This window comes from Mytilus californianus, unplaced genomic scaffold (genome assembly GCF_021869535.1).
Source record: "Mytilus californianus isolate M0D057914Y unplaced genomic scaffold, xbMytCali1.0.p SCAF_89, whole genome shotgun sequence".
Taxonomy (NCBI): Eukaryota; Metazoa; Mollusca; class Bivalvia; order Mytilida; family Mytilidae; genus Mytilus; species Mytilus californianus.
This window is the reverse complement of record NW_026262744.1, coordinates 239,666-256,937: the sequence shown is the minus strand read 5'-3', so window position 1 is coordinate 256,937 and position 17,272 is coordinate 239,666. Positions and strand designations below refer to the sequence as shown.

General features: G+C 31.6%; 1 protein-coding gene across 1 annotated transcript; it reads right to left on the bottom strand.

The window, feature by feature from the left end:
- Positions 1-3,327: 3,327 nt before the first annotated feature.
- LOC127713920 (uncharacterized) lies at positions 3,328-16,655 on the bottom strand. Its single transcript, XM_052219866.1, has 13 exons — positions 16,607-16,655; positions 14,438-14,579; positions 12,500-12,567; positions 12,103-12,219; positions 10,543-10,803; positions 9,584-9,613; positions 9,218-9,298; positions 8,347-8,420; positions 7,518-7,596; positions 5,748-5,780; positions 4,969-5,064; positions 4,075-4,171; positions 3,328-3,577 (listed from the first exon to the last, which is right to left on the bottom strand). Exons 4-13 carry the CDS (start codon positions 12,217-12,219, stop codon positions 3,504-3,506), a joined length of 942 nt encoding a protein of 313 aa, XP_052075826.1. The 5' UTR covers positions 12,500-12,567; positions 14,438-14,579; positions 16,607-16,655; the 3' UTR covers positions 3,328-3,503.
- Positions 16,656-17,272: the final 617 nt, after the last annotated feature.

Sequence of the window (17,272 nt, the reverse complement as noted above, 5' to 3'; positions counted from 1 at the left end):
TTTAAACAAAAATGTGTTTGGACTTTGGCTTCATTGTTATAGTATCATCTCCTCATACCCCCAAGGGTGACTGGGGAATAGAAGTATGGTCACCATTGGTCTTCCTCCGACCGGCAGTAAAACCCTTACTGAAGTGGGGTGTCCGTTTGGCTGTGCGGGATGTACAAATTTGCAGCCACGTCCGGTCAGAATGGGGACGTTAAATCCGATGTCTCGTGCAAAGAGAGTGCCACGCTTTTTGCACGTTAAGAACCCTTGCAACAACTCTTTGAGGGGTCCGTAGGTGACCTGTTGCAAGGCTAAATTTCCGTCCCTATCCAATATACCCTCATTTCCCGTGGCAGTCTAAATTTCTCCGACCTTAATCCCGGAAACCCCTATTACAGAACCTACCTTTTGTATTTATTGTTAATTTGTTCTCGTCCTGAATATGCATGAACTATTTGCCACTGGACGTTAAGCAACCAACAATCAATCAATCAATCAATCATCTCCTCATAGTCGGGCAGCTATATGCGTTTTACAGGATTTGTCATATTTATTTTTATTGTGTTATTTTTTTTTTCATTTTACTCCTATTAAAGTTTTATTTATAGTAACAGCGGCCATGTTGGTTAGTTGACAGGGTTATCGAACATATTTTCTAAAGCCGACCTCCTGAAGATGATTTAGTCTAACTTTGGTTTACATTAGCCTAGTTGTTTCAGAGGAGAAGAACTTTGTATAAAAGTTAACGGATGACGGACGAAAAGTGATGGCAAAAGATTAGCAAATAGCTACCTACAATATCCTGGTCTTTTCCAGGTTAGTCTAATAATTGGCATTCCACTGAAAATCCACCACTTTAGTCCCTTCCCCATTGACTGCACGTATTAGGATATATCTATGTCCATCATGTACCAATCATCCTATGTTTACTTTTAATACTTTGCTTTCTGTCTGTTGAGCTGGCAGGTATCTGCAATTAATATTTCTAAATTACACATGTTTACTGCCAAAACTTGTTAAGAAAAATTAATCTTCTGGTCTGTTATTGTTTGTTGGTTATTCTTTTACTCCAACTAAGCTACAATATATAGAATGTTATTTCTTTTGACTAATCCTGTTGCATCTGAACGGAAAATATCTTCGTGCCTGTACCAAGGATGTTTTAACTTAGTAATGATTTAATAATAAGTTACCCAATTTACATTTCATTTTGAAACAACTGATGCAGTTATTATACATTTTTGATGATTTTTGCCATGTATGGATTTCTCTCTCTCCAATTGTACTTTGTTTTTTTTTATAATACTTAATTATTGCTTGTCATGTGTATCATCAACTATTATACTAAGCTGAATTATGTTGATACTTAATGTAATTTCTCTAACATTAGCACAAATGAATTGTTGTTCCTTTATTACAGGGTTCTTCACAATACATGTTTAGGTTCTCGGATATTAGAATTAAAAATCTCAGATTTTAAGCCAAAAAACATAGACTTGGCTATTTTACAAAGATTCAAAACAAATCATTTTGAGAATGAAAATTGCAGTGAATCATTTTACAAAGATTCAAAACAAACCATTTTGAGAATGAAAATTGCAGTGAATCAATAATTATTGCAGTCCGTTTAATCAAGTTCGGCAGTTTTCTGCTTGATTCCCATATATGTGATTGATGCTATTTGCCTACAGGTGTTTTTATATTCATTTCTTGTGTTTGCATGAGCACATCATCTCAACATTGCAAGGACATGTTCTTTATTTCCACTGACTCCATTATCAATTTTATTGACCCATCTGGTGGACAATCTGAAAAGAAAACAAATAGCCCATATTAAGATATTTTGACATTATTATATGTAGTTTCAGTTCTATAAAGTTTCATTGGCAATCCCTGCCTTCAGTAATATTTCTTTAAGATGTTCCATTCACATGGCATTCGATCCAACTCAAAGTGACATATAGTCAGTTTTTGTTTTATATTATATTTATTATTATGCTAACAGAGGAAATTTAATTTATGAAAAACTGATAATAAGCAACCTTATATACATAGTGTGACCGAAATAATTGTCTCACTAGCACTCACACTGGAAACCTTTGTAGATGAAACTGGTGTTGATGTCAATACTGAAGGTGAATTGCAGTGATCTCTTGGTTTTTTGTTGTGAAAGTCCCTCCGTTTGTTTTGGTTTTGACATAATTTCATGTGGTTTGTCTTTTTCTGACTGCTTTTGCAGATCCAATTTAAGAAGTGGTTGCTTTAAGGAAGCACAATAAATCAATATTGAATGTTTTTCTGCAGAGTACATTTTGCTTTCCAGAAAATCGTTCAGATAAGACCACATTTTAATATTTACAAGAAGAAGAAAGAAAAAGAGTGATGGATATATAGAGCGTAATGCAGTGAAAGTAGCCAGTGAAAATAAAACATTGAAGAGACAAAATAAACAAAGCAATTTAGATTTAGAAAATTTAGAAATTCAAATTGATCATTATGAAAGAAAGAGTGATGTTTGAACACTGGACACTTTTAATTTGCAAAACACTCATTTGCAAATCCGCCGCCGCCTCTCCTTAGAGCTACAGTGTCATGTATAGAACCAAAATGTGCGGAATTACATGGGATTCAATAAATGCATACCTTTTTTTATGTTATCATTAAATATATCTTGCAATTTGATAAAGAAAAACATGGGATTTTCAATATCCCATGGGATTTGCCATTATCCCATGGGATTTTGGTTAAATCCCATAGGATTTTTTTGGGTCCCATGGGATAATTGTAGTCCCATGGGATATTTGTTGTCCCATGGGACAAAAAAAATCCCATGGGATTTTTAAAATCCCATGGGATAAATATGGTTCTTTTTATAAAGTTTAAAATCCCATGGGATGATTGATTTCCTTTAAACATCAATGAAATTAAGTACAGTGTTTTTTTGTGTGTTTCAGTTATCAATCTCTTAGTATTGATTCTATGGTTGATGATTCTTCGTAGCTGGATATATTTTTTTCCTTGGATATTGTAATGCAATATATTGTTCTATAACTGTTTCAAACTAAACATTTAAAAAACAAAGCAGATAATATATGTATTAATATAAGTTTATTCTGGAATTTATTAATACTTTTTTAAAACACAATTCTTTACAACATTTAAAATCAATAAAAATATCTATAAATATAATCAACAGTCTTAAACTGTAATATTAAGGCTCAACATAACTTAACATAAAAAAAAATTTTTTAAGTTACCCCCCTCAAACTACTTTGTTCAAGATATATACCCCCTCAAACTATTTTTTTCAAGATATACCCCCCCCCCCCCAAAAAAAAAATAAAATAAAAAAAATAATTTAGTTTTATGTAGATATATACTTTAAATTTATAAAGGACTTATATTATACTTAAATTTATAAAGGACTTATATTTACAGTAAACAATCAATATGTACAAAACATAACAAATGTTAATGAATCACTATATCAGTAGTCTATGTCACAATTTCGTCTTCTAGTTGGCTGTCTTTTTAATTTCCTCTGGTTTGAGACTAATCTTTACACCATCAAAAAATTTGACATAATAACCTGAAATAAGAATAGTAATGAGAGGGTATATATGTCTTTTTTTATAGTTTATATTCAGTATATATATTTGTTTTCTCTAAGTATTATAGTGAATGTAATCACTATTGATTTCTTAAAAATATTTCTTGAAACAAGTTAATACGTTATGAAAATAAACAATTGTTATGTTACATAATGTGAATATTATATAAGGCAGAAGAATAATGCTTTGGACATATATAGTGAATCAATACAAAAGTATTAATATGTAAATAAACAGTTGAACATCAGTTTAAAAGAATTTTGACATCATGTTTTCTCTAAAGTATCTAGTCTGACAGGTTAAGAATAAATTTAAATGTATTGATAATTGTTGAAGAAGTTTATTCAAAAGCAACACGGCTTATAGAGTTTACCAAACAGTTAATATATATTGCATGAGTGTCAAAATGCAACTGTACTCTATTATGAAAATACCACAACAAGGCCATTATAATTCTTCTATTTAGTCCACTTACTGTTTTTGTTGACCCTTAATACCACTGCAGGGTACCATCCTGAGATGTTTTTGTCTTCCCAAAATGCGATTATCTTTTCCCCTTTGCTGAATGTAACCTGCAACAGAAAGAAGCAATGTAAGTAATTTATAAAAAAAAACAAAAAAAATTAAAAGATCATCAAATTTATGAAGTTTTGATTCTAGATGCATTACTACTATTTTTTAAGAAAGAACATGATTATGTGACATAAATGAAAACATGGCCCAGTAATAGATTGACAAGCAACAGCAGCTTTCAAACATGCAACATGGTGCACAAGGTAACAGACGAGAGAGCATGTATTGGTTCATGAAGAAAAGAAATAGTTTCGCTTTTACACATTAAAAATGCACAATCTCCGAATTTAGCCAGACTAAGTATTAAGTATTATCCTACTTGGCTATCATTACCTGCATTTGAAGCATGCAAACTCGGAGACAACAAAAGACTGCTATCTTAAAAATTTTGCTTTTTTCGTTGTTAAGAGTCTGTGTGATTACTATTATCATTATCATTAATTAACAAAAATAAATAAATAAGTGTTTGCATGTATATGATGTACAAATTAATATGTAATTTTTGTAAAAGAGAGGCAGAAGATACTACAGGGATAGTCAAAAACTCAAACATAACAGAATTCAACATTGAAAACTCAAAGACTATAAAATTAGCAACACCCACCTCAAAAAGCAGATAATACGCTTTCTTTTTGTCTATGTATTTGTTTAAAAGAAAATTGTTGATAGTGATAATGATGATCAAATGTCACCTTTAATAAAAGAGAACAATATAATGGTGCTGATTTGAATTTCTTTTCATCAATTTGACATTCTTAACTGCTGCAAGTTCTATACATGAATAATTCATGCCTACCTCATTTGTAACTTCCTTAACATTTTCCACAACTTGTGCCACAACTTCATTGTCTTCCTCATTTGCTTCTATTACTTCTATTGTCTCTGCTTCATTCTAAAATATAAGCATCTTTCATTACTTTATAATTCTTTAAGAACAAGAGGCTTAATTTTTAACACAGTTGGACCAGCATGCAATTAAACACACAGCCTCCCTTACTTGAGATTAGCTTTGATTATAGAAACACAGAGGCAACTCAATTAAAACAAAAGGTTAGAACTTTGAGCAGAGCAAAATTATTTCAATCTTTCAAATGAAAAACCATTCTATTTTAGGCAACCAACAGTTAATCATGATTCCATATGATACTTAAGAGCTGCTCCATGAGATCATGATACGCCTGCAACTTTTTCAAAGAATAAAGTTCCATAACTCCTCAATGTCAAATCAGAATTTAAAAAAAAAAAAAAATAAGGGACATTATTTAAATATTTACAAACTTTATTCAAATCAAATGAGCTCATGTCATTAAATATAAACACTTCACCAATCTTTCATGCAAATTGGTGTAAGTGTTTTTGAATATTTGTCTAGCATGTTGACAACAGACTGACAGATCAAGATGGAGGGACAGACAAATGGACAGGCTTATATAAATGTTTATTTCTTGTAAGTTAAACGGAAATCATTTTGACAATATACAACAGTATACAGTTATGTTGAAAATAAAGCAATGTGTTAAAGAATATACATGTAATTCTATTTTATCTATTTAGGGTCATTGTATGATTACTAACCTCTCTGATGATTTCGTCAATCAGTTCTATATACTGTAAAGATAAAAAGATAAAAAAATTAAAACATTTAAATTTCATCATGTATCAAACACATAACAATATCATTCATATTCATCAATGTATGACTCAACTATGTTAGTTAGATATACCAATTTGTATTTATCTTAACCTCAAGTGGGATGTAACTTTTATTTTTAAATTCAGATAGCATGAACCATATAACAAGAGTGCACACGCTGAAATGTCTCGCCTTCTTTACTAATCATTGATATTATGTTGATAGTCCTAAATATAAAGTTTTACTACAAGTATCACATAAACTTAACATGATCCAAGAAAATGAGGTCAAGGTCAGATAAATCAGGCCAGATTTACATGTACACCTTACAATCATTCCATACACCAAATATAGTTGATTTATTGCGTATAGTATACAAGAAACAGACTTAACCACGAAAACTTAACATTGACCAATGAACCATGAAAATGAGGTCAAGGTCAGATGAACCATGCCAGCCAGACATGTACAGCTTGCAATCCTTCCATACAACAACTAAAGTTGACCTATTGCTTATAGTATTAGAAAAACAGACCAAAACACAAAAACTTAACACTGAGCAATGAACCGTGAAAATGAGGTCAAGGTCAAATAAAACCTGCAAGACTGACATGTACATCATAAAATATTTCCATACACCAAATATACTTGACCTATTGCATATAGTATTAGAAAAAAATACCAAAACTCAAAAACTTAACTTTGACCACTGAACCATGAAAATGAGGTAAAGGTCAGAAGACACCTCCCAGCTAGACATGTACACACTACAATCATTCCAAACACCAAATATAGTAGACCTGTTGCATACAGTATAAGAAAAACAGACCAAAACACAAAAACTTAACTATAACCACTGAACCATGAAATTGAGGTCAAGGTCAGATGACACCTGCCAGTTGGACATGTACACCTTACAGTCCTTCCATACACCGAATATGCTAGACCTATTGCTTCCAGTATCTGAGATATGGACTTGACCACCAAAACTTAACCTTTTTCACTGATCTATGAAACCAGGTCGAGGTCAAGTGAAAACTGTCTGACGGGCATGAGGACCTTGCAAGGTACGCACATACCAAATATAGTTATCCTATTACTCATAATAAGAGAGAAATTAACATTACAAAAAATCTGAACTTTTTTTCAAGTAGTCACTGAACCATGAAAAAGAGGTCAAGGACAATGGACATGTGACAGATGGAAACTTAGTAACATAAGGCATCTATATACAAAGTATGAAGCATCCAGGTCTTCCGCCTTCTATAATATAAAGCTTTTAAGAAGTTAGCTAACGCCACCGCCACAGCCGCCGGATCACTATCCCTTGATCGAGCTTTCTGCGACAAAAGTTGCAGGCTCAACAAAAACTAGAGTAAGTTAATTAAGTGATGAAACTAAGCTAGGCCATCACAATTTAGTCTTTAATTAAAACTGTCCTTTGATTAAAAGTTTTTTTTTTTAAAATGGAACTTAACTTGCATTGTATTCCAAATTTCTAAGGATAAGCATGATAAGTATTGAGCATGACATTTGCTAAAAAATAATATCAAAAGCAATCTGCATGAAAGATTAACTGACTCTGACACTCACATTTAAGGTTTCCAATATTAACAATTTTGAAGAAGATGAAAAAGACCCTACTTGTAAAAGTATACCCAGCAATCTCTGTTTTACTTTTCCTTTCCAGTTTTGATATAATCTAATCTTACCCTATCTTCTTTCTCTTTTTGAATTCTTCTTTTCTTGTGAGCTTCCTCCAAATTGACATGAACTTCAGCAGTTACTTTCCTGTAAAATCAATGGCATTATATGATTAATTTTCTGAAAACGTTCCATAACATTAAGATAAGTTATCATTTCTTACGATGGTTTGTTGGAAACAGAGGATCAGATAAAATGACTAATGAACAAAAGCACAAGCTTACCCATCACTATATACACATCAATTCTTGTTCCTTTTATATTTTATATTTCAAGCTAGCTGGGGTCTCCATCTTGGATTAAGAGGTAGTAGATAACAATTGGTCAGATCTTTAAAAATGCTTAAATTTGAGAGTAGTATGTAATTCATGTGTAAGACTTTTCATCTTTATATAGATAATTATGTGTTTAATCAGATTTAAGATTGTTTTTTTCTGTAAAATAATTTTGCTGGGTTCATTTTTTTCAACTATGCCTCATACAGGGGGGATAACTCAGATAAAGTAATTTACAAAATAGAAAGTGTTGTGACTTTACCTTTTGTATTATGTAGCAAGAAAAAAAGTTTTCATTTTCTTAACTGAAAGCCTGTTATGAGAACTATCTTCTCACATTTTATTTTTAAATTCGATGGTGTAGTTTTCTTTTTGTCACACAAAATTGGATTTTTCATGCATAATTTAGACAAAATCAGACAATTTTGCACAACTTGTAGTGTGAAAAAAAAGTCTGGTGACCCATACTTTTTATTATCTTTTGGAAAAAAGCCTGATAAAAAATACATTTTGACAAATTATCAATAAAATTCTATGGACTCCCTATCCACCTTAAACATACCTTTGATAGGTCTTTCTGACTGTTGGTTCAGTTGGTTCTATATCTTCTAGATCTTCTACATATTCAAATACATCCTGCAAAAGTAAATGAAAAACTTAAAAAAAACAAAGCCTAAAAAATATGTTTTTTGAGAAAGCAACATTTTTTTAAAGCAAGTGTTATTGAAGAGGTAATCTAAGCTGCTTTTTTTTTCTTTTAAAAAAATTAAAGAACTTAAAAAAAAAATATCAATACACAGCCATATAGAAGAGGTCATTAAACGTAACAGCTTTAACAAGTATGGATTCACAAAAAGATTTTAAAAGGCCCATAATTGAGTAGGCTAAATTATTTCCAACAACCAGCAATCCCATATGTGATGTGGATTAGTATTTCTCTCCTGTCTACCTAAATTTCATAGATATCTTAAAATAAAATAAATGGGGAATGTGTTCATGGGACTAAGATGATGTCCCTGCTTGCATATCATATAAAGTTATAAAAGGACATAACTGAAGAACAGTAAAAGTGACGCTACCCAAATTTGATCTGAGTATTTTGATTACAAGTATTGTGTATAAGTTTCATAACAGTAAAAGTGACACCACCAAAATTCAAACTTGTTCTGTATTTTGTGGTAATAAGTAGTGTGTTTAAGTTTCATAACATTTGGTGTATGCAAACTAATATAGAGAATGGAAACCAACTTTGGGACATACCAACGTAAGTATGGACAGACAAGGATAAAAATACTACAAAAAATAAGTTTCAAACTACTGACTGAAAATTGTCCTCAGATTTGCCTTTTCTTTTCAGATCCCTGTGGTTTCATGCTCTTGTTCATATTCTTGAATATTATTTTTTAATTTAAAAATGAATTATATTAAAGTACCTGATGTCTTTTCTGCCTTTGAAGTCTTGCATTTTCTTTTTTCAATTGGTCATTTTCAGCTCTCAGTCTTCTGTTTTCTGTCTGTAAAATTTTAAAAAGTTAACTGATTGTTTATGTTAATATCTTTTTGAGTGTTTGAGTTTACAGATAAAATTTTGCAATTTTCTACCTTACCAGAATCAATTAGCCAATTTTCACAAAAAATATAAATCTCAAGAAACCAATAAATGTATACTTTTAGATTATTATGCATAACAACTTTAATAGCAATATTTCTTTGATGTTTAACCATATATTTTGGATTTTGAATTATTTACAATATTTTTTACTCATTGATAAGACAGCTTATTTCAAATGGAGTCTAACCTTTAAATCTTCATCCTTCTGTTGATTTTCCTAAAACAGAAAGATTCATTGTAGCTATGTCTTAATTTCAAATCATGCTGTGTTAGAATAAACAGCTGCGCCATGAGCGCATGATACGCCCTTCGCGTTTTCGAAGAATAAAGTTCAATCACTTCTCAATGTCAACTCAGAAATTCATGAAAATTGAAAGGGAGCTTACGTCAATAGAGATAAACAAATCACAAAAGTTTTATTCAAATTGATAAGCGTTTTTTAATGTCTGACATGTTGACGACGGACAGACGGATGGACAACAGTATACAATAATAAGTCCCACAAACGGGCTCGCATATTTTCTTATAATAATCATGATATTTATCTTTGAAGTCTTTTTTTAATCAATCAAAATACATGCCACCTGTGCATAAACAAATATTTTTCTATATCATTGTAATTAATCTAATATACATATACAATATTATACATTAAAAGTTTAGTGTTCTTCATATTGACGACTTTTTGCAGGTCACTTTTAAATCATTCTCTTCTAGAAGCACACAAGTTTTAAGCTCTACATTTATTATATAAATAGTACTGTAATTCTTTGTTGAGGACTATAATGATTTTTGTATGTTTTTATGTTTTGGTATTATTGGCTTTCTTACTCATTGCAGTATACAACACACAATACTTTATATTGAAAAAATTATTCCTACAGTCTGATGTATGTTGAATCCACCTAATGCTTATCAAAACAAATAACATACATGACATACCACTTCTTTCAATATATTAAGTAGTAATACAATATCTGATTTCTTTTTAATTTGTAAAAATCCTAAGTTTGTTAAAGCTTTAACCCTGAAATTAATTTAAAAAGAATAAAATGCCTATTCTTTTAAGGTATAATTTGAAAGCTATAATTCCTAAATGAGTCTTTTGACAACAAGAAAGGGGGTAAAAGTAAGAAAACAAATTACCTTAAATTCCTTTGAAGCAAATCTAAATTGCTCCATAGTAATTACACCTGTCGAAAGTCTTCCAAGGAGACGATGGACTCTTGGTTCATCTCTGCAACCAACAAAGAACCTGAATAGACCAGCTGGTATCTCTTTGTACTGTTTGGTGGAAAGTATCAAGCCATCTCTGAAATTCTGAAAGATGTTGATGAGCTCCTCATAGCAACAACCTGGTAAACAGGCACAGTATATTTGTTCTCTGTATCTTCCACCAAATGTTGCCTGTAAAGAAATAAAAGATGACTATAAGCCACTGGTTATAATACCTCACAACCTCTGTTAATTGAATGAATCTTTATAGACATGCTATGGCAAAATTAACAACATATATTACATAATATAAAACATGAATAGACAGCAGAGAACAATAGTATAATACAATGACATATAAAGTTATGAGACTATATTAGATCGTATATTCCATGCAGCTTTTACAAATAACATAATCAAGTTTATTTTGTGAAAGAATCATTCTGGTCACCGTTTATATTTATGGTCTTAAAGTGGACGGTGAAGAAAACGACAAACAAATGCTTAAAAAGGGTTGTGATAAGAATTCTCAGTAATTTTTCATAGGCCAGAGTTTCAAGCAAGTCGTACAAACTCATTATTTAAATATTTAAGTTAAATGCCCAATTCTAGAATATGCAACGCCTCAGGGGCATTTACTAGGTTGAATACAGTATGCTTATTTCAATTTTGTTTTGACTTGGTCTAAAAAATCTATGAATTGACAACCTATTACTTTTATGAATTGAAAATGAGAATGAGTAAGAATAGTTTTGTAAAACACATCAGTTTGAAACTTCACTACAAGCCTTTTTCTTAGAACTTACAAAAGCCCTATTTGAACTTAAGTGATGAAAATTAGAGAAATAAATTATATGCCTATGTCATTTGTTTATCTCACTATAAAATTGAAACTAAATTTGTTCAAGTGGTCAAGTGGTCTAGCGCGTCGGGCACAGTGCAAACCGATTTGTAGCCATGAGTTCTAATCCCGGCGAGGGATGAACAAAAAAATTAACAAAAGCAAATTTACAGTTCTAACATTGTTGGGCTGATGTTTAGACGAAAATGTCTAAAAATAGCAACAATCAATATCCAATCTATTTGCGCATGGATCAGTTGGTGAAAATATATATGTATGTGAATGTACCAAATCAGGAGTTTGTTATTACCGGTAATTGGTTGTTTAGGTTACTGTTTTTTCATATTTGTTTAAGATTAAGAGGTTGTATATGTATATTATGCTCATAGTCCATTGTAGGTTTCCTACTTGTGAATGGTCATTGTGGACCTCTTCTGCATTAAAAGTATTTCAATAACCTATAGTTTCTTACATAAAATACATTTGGCTTGTTAGGTATGGAGTAGTCTTATTGGCAATCATGCCACATCATCTTTTTTCATATTGTCTCATTTACATTTAAGCTTTTTTTCCATATTTTCACATTTTTGTAAAGCTTTCCCTACATGTATGAAATGATCAATCATAAAATCATTTATATTTATACATACCCTGTCAATACATCCAAATAAAGTCACACATGCTTGGCGCCACACTCTGTTTGATGAATCTAAGAATTCACCCAACTTGTCAGGGTCATTATTATCAGGATGGAGGTTGCGCATCATCTACAAAGAGTAAAAATTATATTTATCCTGCCTATCAGTAATCAGAATAAAGATATTTTAATACAATGATCATTATGCCGCTTACATTTTAATTGATGTGACTTAGCTATTTCACTTTATTTTTTTATTTCAAGTCAAATTACTGTTTTATTTCATTTGTTCTTCTGATAAGATAAATGGTTATTGACCATTGCTTAGCACATAACTTTAAGCTTTAAACAACTCCACAACAGATCACCAATGAAGGTGATACAAGGCTGAAAACATATATAGTAAATACCTGCACTTCTTCTTGAAAACATCTCTGTTTTGATGCAACACTCAAAGATAATTGGTCGGCTGTAGTATCTGAAAGAAAAAATGTTACAGAAATTTGTCAAAACTATTCACATATATGTTTACATAAATTTGAAAAAATTCAACTGTTATATAATTACTGTTCTACCAGTGGCGGATACAGAGAGGGCGTAGAGGGTGTATGTCCCCTTTACTTGCACTTTTTTTTTATTAAGATGGTAAAATGATTAATCAGACCACATTTAGTTGACTTTGCCATTTCCCGTGTAGACAATTCGTTACTTATAAAGATATTATTCGCTCTTATAAGTGTTAAATATTATTGATTATGTCAAAGTCAACGATATTCGCTACCAGAACGTCAAAAAACGTCTCTCAGTCATTTTAAAATTCAAATTACAGTAACCACATTGATAAGGCTGAGGATGACAAGCATGACGCATTCAAAGCGACAAAGGATGGAGCAAGGACTCATTGCCTCCTATTTCACAATTCCATCCAACAGATGGCAATACTCTATTACACTCACATGACAAAAAAAGTTCCACAGCTATAATATTTACCTACAACAACATGTTTAACCCCACACGCCCCAGCCCATTAATAACAGAGAAAAAAATGCTGGCCCTGATTTTTTCCTTCAAAACATTCTGGCCGTACCGGGGTTAAAGACAATAATCATCCTAACTTTTTTGCTATTAGAAAAACAAAATTTCCAACAAAATAATTAGCATTAAATGTATAAAAAAAAGGCATAATTTTTTTAATGCTTAGATGCCATATTACTTTTGTATGTCCATAAAATCATTGAACTTGACTATGACAGAACCAGGCAGTGATGATTTTTCTCAATAAAATCAGAGGAAGATGCTTCTGGTGAACCATATGGCTTTGACGAAAGATTTGTACAAAAGTCATCACTAGAAAATTCTCAATAAATGTTTTTGTAGATTCATTTTTTATTGATATCTGAATTAAGTAAAACATCAATTATATTAGTATGTATGATCAGATACATCTGGGGTGCAAATCACAAATTCGTAATGCATTCTTTAGATGCTAGTTGTAACCTCTATTTCCGTGACTGACTTTGCGAGGTAGAATTTTTCCATTTCCAATTTTTACTGACAAATGCCACATCAAATATATATTTCCACATTGCTTTGGATCCATCTAATCATTTTATAATAGACAATTAATGGGGAGAATATGGCATCAAAAATGCCCAACCCTTACACTTTAAGGTGGTACCAAACACTACAGGGAGATAACTCTGTAAAATCAGCTTAACGATTTAATCACATTGTATTGTTAAGGAAATATCAAGCTTCTCAATTATCAAAAATTAGTGTTTGTCAAACTTGACCATATCATTTGGTTTTAAATTTTATATACTTTTCTCATCAGTTATTATACCACATCATATTACATTAAATGTATATACATACAGTGTAGGAAGCATGACATCATTCAACCAATATGGTAACTGTTAACTAATAATTATTTGTATGATGTGGCAATGACCATAATATATTAAATTATTGACTAATACATACATTTTACTTGTAGCCCTAAATAGAATGTACTACATAAAATTTTGGCGTTTGACTTAAGACAAGTCAGTGAGTATCCCTTTGCGCTTTGTTTTACTGAGTTTTCATGTATTTTTCAATGATTTTTTCTTGCACATTAATGTCAGAGGCGGATTTAGGGGCCCCCCTCTCCTTTTCTAGGAAAAACTTGGTTGATTATATAGGGAATCACTGAAGCATGAGCGGAGCCGGCCCCCTCTTAGGCAGTCAGTGGGCCCCCACTTATGAAAATTTCTGGATCCGCCACTGAATGTTCTACCTGTGATCTCTATATTTAAAACAAAAATAATTGGTTCAATAATTTAACAACTTAACATAAAGAGCAGTACCTGAATTTAAACTTTCACTCAAGGAACACAGCTGGGGAAGCAGTTTTTCCAATCTGTCACAAAATTTCCGTCTTGATGATACATCTTGTAGATGCTTGAATCTTATGTCTTTGACTTGGAACTTGGATATGTGTACCTTAAACTAAAATAAAATCAAAATTAGAATAAAATTCTTCTCTAAAAAGTTTTAGTATAATTTTACATAACACAAAAATGATGAAAAAACAACAGCATTAACATTGATGTTTTTTTTTATATCTATACTATTAAACATGTTAAATGAGAAGACCTCATTTTTTGTGTCGCTTCTCTACCTTCCATAATAAATTAATCATCATGCCTTTGTGCCTTTGAGTCCTATAGGTACCATGCATAGTGGCATTTGTCATCCTCGCTTATGATTATTCTGTTTGGGTTATTATTAACAAAAATAAGGGCATCCTAATATTGTTTCCGTCATCAGACGGACATTTAAGTCAAAGACAATACTTCCAATTAGGACTTTTTACACATAATTTTCATAGGACAATTATTTTTGTAATTTGAAGAATGTAAAATTTTTTACTCCAAAGACATGGTTAATAAATTAACATAGTTACTAAACTGTGAACAGGGTTTAAGCTAGGATTTTGAGGGCTTTAGTCACTTTTGCGCGAGATGAAAATTAACATTATTTTGGGCAACAGCAAGGGACCAATTAAGGATGTATGTATATTACTAGCTATACATCTTTGTCAGTCTTTGAAAGACAGTCCGAGTCTAACAGTCTAATTCTATTTTGAAACAACTTGCCTTTTCTGAAGTTTTTCTTAGAAAAACAATAGCTGCAGAACTGTAGCTCTTAGCATAGGTCCTAATGATATTTTTTGACTATTTGGGGACCATCGCAAATAGTCTAAAAATACCATAAGGACCCAAGAGCTATGATTTGGAGCTTATTAAAACACTAGTCCAAATAATTATGACGTCTGGCAAGGCTGTTTTAATTCGCCTTCCGACGAACAGAAAAAATTTAAAATAGCCTTGCCAGACGTCATAATTATTTGGACTAATTAAGACACCTGCATTGATTTAACATGTAGCACTGTGGCACTAAATTAGCAATACACAATGTTTATCTTTAGCATACTGTTTTGAAGTTTTTCTTTGTTGTATTTTTTATTGTAGTTTCATAGTCATATATGTTCATCGACTTTGCCCCTTGACGGTACCTCTTATCTATCTATGTCTATGGAAATAAAAGATATTATATTCTACTCTACATAACAGTCTAACTTTTATAGCAAATGAAAGTCATAGCCAAATAAAGTGCATCACTCCCTGTGCATCAATCATAGAAAACGACTTAGGGTACTGTTCGTGTTGCTTAGTCTTTCGTTTTCTATGTTGTAACTTGCGTTGTGACTTGTTTTCTACTTCTACTTCTACCGGTTAGTGACCACCGTTGACTTGTGTATTGTTTGTCTTTTTCTTTTTCGGCCGTGGCGTTGTCAGTTGATTTTAGATATATGAGTTTGAATGTCCCCTGGTATCTTTCGCCCCTCTTTTATGTCAGTATGATAGTATTGCTTAGTCAATTCTTACTGGGAACAGTATATCTAACGGGAAATGAATCTGATACGCTTTTCAGTATAAAATTGATAAAATCTCGGACTCCCCGAGACTTCCCGAGATTTACGGATTTTGGTAGCGTCTGACTGAAAAACTATCAGAACTGCTCAACAAATAAACCACATAACTCTACTTGTAAATAAATACAAGTTTTATCATTTAGTAGATATATTTTGTCATATAAAATTACCAAAATAAGTTTGATTTATTTGATGTGAAGTGTTTTATAATAGTTTGGGAATTTGTAAATCATCGCGGCAATGGCCGCCATTTTTTTATTACCTGGTTGGCATTCTGCACAATTCTGTGATGAAATGCTTTCGATTTTAACAAATTTGAAGTGACAGAATACAAGTTTGATACACTAGCATCACTGTAAAACTAGTTTGAATGACATTTTATTGATAACATCAGAAATTATTAGGATAATAGCGAGTCCGTTTTTAACACATGTCCGTTTCTGTATCGTATCTTTATTAACTATGGCACGACGATAAAATCTACTACATTCAGGTAGTGTCAAGTCCCGTCAATATATATGTTCCTGATTCTTATTACCAATTTTAAAATTGTAATATTAGATTGCTCTGACAACTTTACGGAAATGGTCAAATCCAACGAGAACAAAAACTATGACGGTAAACATGGAAAATCCGGTTTATTTTTAATAGATGACACAAAAATGTATTTTGTATGTACTAGGTATAACACTAGAAGAATCTATTAAACAAATTGAATGGATTGAACTATAATCAAATTCACAGGCATGTGTAGAGAAAAATTATTGTGTATAATTTTTATATTGCCGAAAATAGGGGTTTTTCATATTTTTATTGTCCTCGATATAACCAGTGTCCTCTATAATCGACCATTCGAGGAATGCTTGACTTAACCACAGGTCTTATACTAAATTGTCTTGTAATGTGTTAAGTCGGTCTATTTTAGGCAGTGGCTATTTTGCCCGCAAAAAAAAAAACATATATTCTATTTTGCCTTTATAAATAGCGTATCTTACGATATTGGTTTTACTCATTGTACAAAAAGCCGTACGGTGACCTACACATGTAGTATCTTTCTTTTAATGAAACTGGATGATCTATTTACAGTACTATTATTCATCTTGGTGATTTGTACAAAAGTATGCATTATTTCAATTTGAAATTGATTGTTTTTTGCTGTTTTTTTTTTTATGAAGACATCCCATTTTCCTGCCAATTCATTGGA

Bases quoted from the DNA above. Each gene is read 5' to 3' on its own strand.
- LOC127713920 (XM_052219866.1), bottom strand. From the start codon at position 12,219: ATGATGCGCAACCTCCATCCTGATAATAATGACCCTGACAAGTTGGGT. The intron at 10,804-12,102 runs GTATGTATAAAT...ATTTCTTTACAG, and splicing joins TATTTGGATGTATTGACAGG to GCAACATTTGGTGGAAGATA. The intron at 5,781-7,517 runs GTAAGATTAGAT...TTATCTTTACAG, and splicing joins AAAAAGAGAAAGAAGATAGG to TATATAGAACTGATTGACGA.